This window comes from Antedon bifida, chromosome 4 (assembly GCF_963402885.1).
Source record: "Antedon bifida chromosome 4, ecAntBifi1.1, whole genome shotgun sequence".
Taxonomy (NCBI): Eukaryota; Metazoa; Echinodermata; class Crinoidea; order Comatulida; family Antedonidae; genus Antedon; species Antedon bifida.
In genome coordinates, this window is record NC_136229.1 from 15,536,511 (window position 1) to 15,545,071 (window position 8,561).

The window sequence follows — 8,561 nt, forward strand, 5'->3', positions numbered from 1 at the left end:
AAAAAGCTGCAGAGCTGCACCAGTGCTCATCGTTCTGACCTCAACAGCAGGTGCTTTAGATGAACCTGTACACCGGAGTAGGCCCCACTTTTCTGAATGATGTACTGGGTTCTTTAAATTGCAAATAAGCCAGATGTGTATAATGCACTGTCAGTTTTATGTCTTTATCCGAGAAGACCACCGTAACTGTTGTCATGAACCATATAGGGCACATGTGTCGGCATAATTACAGTACAGTAGATCTTTGAACAAGAATTATCATGCTTGAAAAAATATACTTCATTTAAATACAGTACGTGCAATAGTTCATGGACATGAACATGATTACAAAATATTTATAAACTGCATAAAATTATAATAATCATCTTATTAATGATATTAATAGATTACAATTTACAAGGTTACCATAAGTACTTTATAATTAAGACATACAGGCTACTCAACTGCATCTCCTTCATCTATCTGTCTATGTGAGAGAGATTATTAATGAACTACTGATTGTCAGTAAGGAAGCAGTAACAGTATTCTCTATTACAAGCATCTTATTATGTTAGAGCAGTTTGATATATTAATCTTTTACAAAACCACTTTCTAACAGAGATTTTTAAACCACATCCTCACAATCACTATCTATTTCAGTTATCCCCACGAGTTTGAAACCGTGCTTTAAATAAAAATTTTAATCCAAATGTGCTAAATTAAGAATATTAAAACCTCACACTTAAGAACTAATCTCAATTAAGAATATTGAAACATTGCAAGAACTTTGTATCTGATTAGAATTTTGTACCGGGTTCAATTTATATTCGTTTGAAATTAACATTTTCCTGTTTCAGTTTGAAATAACTTATAATAACTTATAAACAATCATAATAATTTTATAAAAGATAAATAATAACAGATTAAGTAATTGTGACACGTTTTATTTATAACAAATAATAAAATGAAGTTGTAGGCTTACCATAAATGCAAATACAATTGGTTGATTTTACTAATATTATTAAAGATGTAATGTCCCCCAAAAACATGAACAATGAAGATTAATGAAAAAAAAAAAGCAATGGCAATTTTACAGTTTTAATAAAGTTAATCACTTACGTAAAAAAAAATGTTTTCACTTATAAAAAGACAGTAAATGGTTAAATTTAACCAAAACCCCATTGACTTTAATTTTTTTTTATTTGACTATTTTATTGCTTTAAATTACAGTTTTTTAAATGGATAAAAAACACTATTATCAACATTTTTATACTCTATCATATACTTCATTTTATTAATATTAAATTGAAGATATTGTAATCTCACAATTGAAAGTACTGGGCTATACCATTGATAAAAATACTTATAGAGGGCAGCAAAGCAAACAATATTGTGCACACATTGTAACAAACAACAGTAAATAAATAAATAAAAAAGGTGGTTTTTATTTATTCAATTAAAAGTTGCTTATTCAAAGTTAATTATTTTGTGTTAATCTTTAAAAATGTTTGGCTTTATTTAAATTTCACAATTACAAATTAAAATTTTAAATCTATTTTCTAAACATGCAACATTTTGATCAAATATATAGTGATTGAAACTTTATAGAGGGCGGTATAACTCTTTACAATGGTATAACACTGGATGAATATTAAAATGTTAAAAAAATTATTAGTATTAAATTACAAAACAAAAATAGTAATTTTGCTTATGTTTTGGCAATGTTTATTTAATATTAGCAAAAAGTAACAATTGTAACAAGAAAAGTACACTAGTGAGAGGACTGTTTTTGTTTGTCGAGATGTTGCCCTGATATTTAACTGGCCAATCACAGTATGCATTATAATAACCAAATAATGCCTTAACAAATTCAATACATTCTACCAAGATTGTATGCAGGGCCATAACCAGCAGAGAGGCAGGCGAAGCGCTAGATGAGGCTCGCCTATTTGAAATTTTCAATTTTCACTACCCAACCAATTCCCCAGCAGAGGTCATTATAATATTTAAAGCATCTTTGCCTAGTCCTGCTACGGCCTTAAAAGTGTAAAAATCACAAAGAAGTGAGTTTACGGTTATGAAGTGAGCCCTCTATACTCTAGCTAATGACAGGTGATGATAACAAAATATATACAGTACTGTACTAGTATTCCTTTTGAAACTCACTGAGGTGGAAAATAAAGAGTAAATTAATATAAGTTCCTGAGGGCATTGACTATGTAGTATTTTATAAGATATAAAACATTTCTTGTCAGTATCAATTTTATTGCTAACAATTTATTAACTTTATGAGTTCATCAAAACTGTGTTGAACCAGGTGTTTTTAAGTGAACCTTTGAATTGTAGGAAATATTAAAGCAATGTTTTTGTCATAGTTTTCCTTTTTTAGTTCATTTTAGGTTTGGAATTGCAAGTATTTGTGTTATTCTATGTTACCTAAAAAAAATAAATAAAACATATACATACACAAAAACAGCTATGATTTATTGTTAGATCTTTAATCAAATTTGGATTATTAGATATTTTAAGCAATCTAAAATGTAATCTCATCTTTCCAATTACTGTATACTATATTTTTTGAATGAATCAAATTAATAGGCTTTGACTATACTATTAGGTAATATAGGATTATTATTTAATTATGATGCAGTAAACTAGACAATGTCTATGAGCATGCTCAGGAGTCTATATGCTCAGAAGGCTACAATCTTGCAGAATGTTGGACTAAATGCTTTCATGATAAAGTGATGATGTCATAATTTTGTAATAAAAAAAATATGTCATAGGGTGTACAATGTTTAATGTAAATTGGATTAAGTCATCAAAAGTAAATTGAAAAGGAAACGCATCATTTGAATACAATTGAGATACAAATTAATTCCAGGCAATTAGGCAAGGTACTGAATCTTGGAATATTTTAAGATGTATCTAATTAAAAATGTCAAATATTATTGTACCTAATATCGATCCAATTGACAAAATATAGCATCCAATTAATATTAATGACAAGTCTTTCCTGAACTATATATTTTCAAATTTTTTCCGTAATCCATTTATATTTGTAAATCTTGCTGGTAAAACCAACTTTGGGAGAACCTATGGATACTGAAGAAAAGTGTTTTAAAAGTTAAAAGTTCTTCAATCCTACAGTACAGACTCAATGGGTAGACAAAACAAATGAGAACAGTATTGTACCAATTAACCCAAATCTGTGTACCTTCTAGATTTACCCCCTAGGGCTGTGTATATTTCTGCTAAAACCACAGAACACAGCAGCAGCAACCTTACTAATTAAATAAGCTAATTGGCTATAAGTTGATGATAGGTCATTAAAGCTGCTATTTCCATGGCAACCAGTGCTTTACCTTAATTGGCTGGTAGGGTGCAATACTGTTGTTATGGTGATAACATTTTCAGAAAATTCAGGCCAGTTCACACTTTTTAAAATAGTTTATAGACTTCTATAGTATCAGTATATCTTAGGAGTTTTTAAAAAACCTTTATTCACTTTATAATATAATATATACTACTAGTTCTCATAAGGATTTTAATATATCTTATTGTTTTGATTTTTTATTTATGTACCACATTGTCCCCAAAAAGATGAACAAAATTAACAAAATAATACTTTTGCTAAATAAAAAGAAAGACTATCGTGTGACATTCAAATGGCAAATTCAACAAACTTTTATTTAAAATTAATTTTTCAGGAGGACCACATCTTCAATTGTCAAATCATTTTGCCTAATAACATTGTTGGTATTCTATACTGCCAACCACTTTGGAAAACAATGATTTAGCACTGAATGTGTCATTCAGTAAAAAGACAGAGAATAGACAAGTAGTATAGCCTTACTATCTCAATCAACAGTCAACAACGAAGGATGTCTTAAGTGTTAAAAGATATACTACACAAATCTTGTGTTTAGTTCAACACAAAGGCTCCTTTTCAAGATGTTAAATTGGCCGTTGATTTCTGTTAAAATGCAAGCTTCTCAGCATATGTAATACGGGGCTCTTTGAAGCTAAATGAAGCAAGTAATTCAGGAGTAGAGTGCCTTCTGTACACACCATGGGAAAATCACACGTTTCTTTACAAATATATTTCAATAACATTTATCATCATAAAAGAAACGGATTGATTGAAGTGTGCAATTTGAATTTTATCTAACAGTTTTCTAACAGTATCTAACTAGGTTCTAACAGTTCTAGTTTAATATATTCAACAGTTTCTAACTAGTTTCTAATAAGATAACTGGATAGTTTCTAACAGGATAGTTTCTAACAGTCTATACTGGTTTTGAACAATCAAACTAGTTTTCAACAGTATCTAACTAGTTTCTAACAGGCTAACCAGTTTCCTATAGTTTATAAATAGTTTCCTATAATTCAAACCAGATTCTAATAATTTCTAACCAGTTTCCAACAGTATCTAACCAGTTACCAACAGTATCTAACCAGTTACCAACAGTATCTAACCAGTTTCCAACAGTATCAAACCAGTTACCAACAGTATCTAATCAGTTTCCAACAGTATCTAACCAGTTTCCAACAGTATCTAACCAGTTTCCAACAGTATCTAACCAGTTTCCAACAGTATCTAACCAGTTACCAATAGTATCTAACCAGTTACCAACAGTATCTAACCAGTTTCCAACAGTATCTGACCAGTTACCAACAGTATCTAACCAGTTTCCAACAGTACGGTATTTAACCACTTTCCAACAGTATCTAACCAGTTACCAACAGTCTTAAATTATTTTTTAAAGAATTATCTTAAAAGAATTTCATATATAATCTCCAACAAACACCTTTTTTTTTTTAGTGAAGATGGTTTATTAAGAGATAGAGCATAATAATATGATCATGTAAATTCAACAAGCTTATGTCAATTAAAGAAACTGTATATAAACTAGATTCCGATAATTTGAATATGCTATTTATTTATTTTTGTGATTATATTATATAGGCTGCATTTAAAAAACTTTTGATGGACTTAGACTATAGATTATATCAAATAGTGTTATCCTAATTAAAGATTTCTTTCCAATTTTAGTCCGAGACATTGCACAATATAAATCCACATAGCGGTAGTTAAGTTGGAAAAACAAAACTAATTATAACATACTAATTTTCAATCAATACAGATAGTTGGTAATTAAAACATACTAATTATAGAAGCAATTGATTGCCTATTGCTCTTCCACAACTGAGATAATGAAATCTGCGATGGATGACGTATATACTGTACTAGAGTGTTTTGTAAAATTACTAACTGGAACAAACAACTTCTAAAAATAATGATTCAATTTACGTCATCTAATGTTTACAGAATGTTTATAGGCTTACTGTACCATCACTTGCTATTAATAGATATTTTATGTCTCATTGTAACCTAGTAAGAACAGAAAAATTCAGTCAATTGTAGGCCAGTTGTGGGATGTGCGAACACAACCCCCAAAATGATGACGACATTGGCATCAGAGTGCATGAACTTTGTGGAACAGCAGATTCAGAGATCTCAAATTGCTATAATTAGTTTCAATAATCTTGATAAAAAATATCCGTAGTAAATACATAATTTCAGTAGTAATTTTTTAGTTACACACCACGTGTCAAACTGCATGATTGTACACAGAAATGACTTTTTGACTTGACAGTTGCATAGTCTATTTGGTGCTCTATGAAACAAAAGGCCACCATTTTGTTTTGACACTCATCATGGAAAACTAGGAAAAAAGGCTTATTTCGTTCTACGCATTGATTAAATTTTCATAATTATTGTGTTTTTAGTTTTACTAGAGTTTTCTATAATCAATAGGCCAAATTATAATTTGGCGTAGTTTGTATTGTAGGCCTACTGTATGTATTTCCTAATATTTACAGTATTAACATGTGTCGGTAATTTGACCAAATTTAATTAGTAAGTACAAACATTTGTGTATCAAAATCAACCCCTATCAAACATTTAGTGCTAAATCATCATATCAACAAACACATGCCACAAAGTACTGCGACTTTACAATATTTTCTCATCAAATTCTCAAGTTTGACATTTTCACAAAAGGTGATACTTTGACGTCATACACGCCCTATGTTTAAAAGCAGAATGACATGTTTTTATTAACAAGTTGGTCTTACTCTCAGTGGTACACATTTTATGTAGCTATAACCTTACGACCTTTAACCTCAACAACCTTTTTACAAGATTCAGCATAGTGTACTGTAACACGATACGTGGCTTGTGCTCATATATGTTCCCCCTGCTGAGTAAACAGATGATGACAACATGTTTGGTATGGAAATTCGTGGAGAAAAAAAATAAAACTTACTGTATAACTTTTTATTAAATTATCAATGAAAATCAACAAATCAGTTTTAATTATGTATGAAATATAATAATCTAAGAAATATAGAAGAGAAATTCTGCTGTAGAATAGTAGAAAGTAATCCTAAAAATCGGTATTGCAAATTAATGTAGTGACCTAAGTATTAAACCTAAACAATAAAAATCATAAAGAATCATTTTCATTTATCTTATTGACACAAAAATAGGCTAAGAGTTGCATTGGCAACAATGCACCAAATCACCTGACTACAATGTATGCCTGCAACTCTGCTACAAAATAATTCTAGAAATCTACATACACAAATATTTTATAAATTCTGAATTTTCAGCAATAAAATGTATACAAAGAACTATCAAATATAGATTGAAATTGACAGGGGAAAGAAAATAAAGTAGATAGCAAGTAAAAAATAATGAATAAAACTACCAAAATAATTGGCTCTAATAACCTCACAGGGTAGCAGGAAGAGGTATACAATTATTATACTGCAGTAGGGCAACGTTGAATGGGGCAGGGAGGTTTAACATCAGTAGGCTTCGTAAGTATAAGAGAGATTTTAAAACCTTTATTGCAATGGAATAATTCAATCACTAGACTATACAGTAGTAATTCTGCAGTTTGGAAAAGGCTACAGCTGCAAACACACTTTGCTCGTTTAATTTAATTAATAATCATTGATGTCTCTTTATAAAGAGATCTCATTTTGAGAAGACGGTCTCGAGGGTCTTCTGTCTCGACACATGAAATTTAATTAGAAAAATATATCTAAAAATAAATGCATTTAATTTGATTTTTAGTCACTTTAAACTTTCTTTATTTCAGGCTAAAATTCTAAACAAATATATACTTACTCAATATTTGACTGAGATGAAGTTAAAGATGCCTTAGATAATTTTTCTCTTGGGTTTGTTCCAACTGGAAAATAATTCAGTTTTACTTGCTTAGGTATATCTCCAGGTTTAATTGAAGGCCTTGTTCGAGGTCTGTTGGTGGTGGTATCTTCTTCAGATTTTGGGGCCGTCTTACGCTCCCACATTTTTAAAATCTCTGGATTGAGGCTATTTCCTCTGGCCCTTGATACTGGCTTGTTTGTTAACATATCCAATAATAGATTAACATCATCCATATTATCCTCTTGTAAAGATTGTTTATCCATGTTGGCTTCCACGGTAATATCTGAGTCAGTTTGGTTTGAATTTATCAATTCATTAAGTCGCTGAGTGGGGGTCAGATTCGATGTGCTGACCGCTCTCGGTTTCACTTGACTCCTCATGTTGGAATGTAGTAACTCTGCTGGTGTGTGGTGTTGCTTTGCTGTATTATCAAGGTTACCTAGGCTCCTAGTGAAGCCTGTTTTGCCTTCATATGAGGTCTGAGGCCTGTTTTGCCTACACCGGAAATTTAACAGGTCACTCGGTCGTACCCTCACACTGAGCTTATCAACGAACGGTGAATCTTCGATTGGATTATCATTGTGATCGTTGTTTTGGCCTTCTAGCTCACTAGATTGGCTTAAAGTTGTATTTTTAGATAAACCATTGAACGGCTGTGTTAAAGAATGTAATGATACACTCTGCTGTTTTAAATCTAATGCACTTTCTGGAAAATCCTGTTTTTGTATATGTACTTGTCCTGTACTATTATACAATCCTTGTGACCTAGGGTTCCGACGTTGCGCGTATGGTATACTTGTTTTTTGCGTGTTTGGTTCTCTTATACGTGGTGTGTATTGTATCGTATGGTTTCCATTTGAAGGTTTATCTTCCCACTGAGCGTTTTTGTTAACACCAACATAAGCACCATGTACATTGCCACTGACTGGAAACCGATAGTTGCTACTTGTGGTGACGTACCTGGTGTCGGTTAAGGCATCTTCTAGCGGCAGACGACTTTCAAAATCTTCAAAGCTATACAGCTCAGCTCCTTCCATTCTGAAAATTATTAAAAAATTAATTTTAAAATTTAAAAAAAATGAAAATTGTTGAGTTGAGAGTATCTGGGTCAAGTTTAGGTAAAATTGAGACTGCTTGTGTGTTGGCAATCAGGACTGGAATTAGAATATTCTTTATGAAAAAAGAGAGTAAAAACGAAAAATATTAAACAAATAAAAAACAAGTGAAAACTAAAACCACAAATAACAAATCAATTTAAGAATTACTGGTAATATTAAAATATATTTTTTAAATGGATGCCATTTAATAGTACAATATTAAAATAAAATAGAAATATTAA

At 30.8% G+C, this 8,561-nt stretch overlaps 1 protein-coding gene across 1 annotated transcript in view; it reads right to left on the bottom strand.

Moving 5' to 3' along the window:
- LOC144841340 (ankyrin repeat and fibronectin type-III domain-containing protein 1-like) overlaps positions 1-8,260 on the bottom strand; it is a 46,911-nt gene extending 38,651 nt beyond the window's left edge. Inside the window, exon 1 of the mRNA XM_078697644.1 lies at positions 7,181-8,260. Coding sequence (XP_078553770.1) covers positions 7,181-8,259 — 1,079 coding nt within the window. The 5' untranslated portion in view covers position 8,260. The remainder of the gene's footprint in view (positions 1-7,180) is intronic.
- Positions 8,261-8,561: the final 301 nt, after the last annotated feature.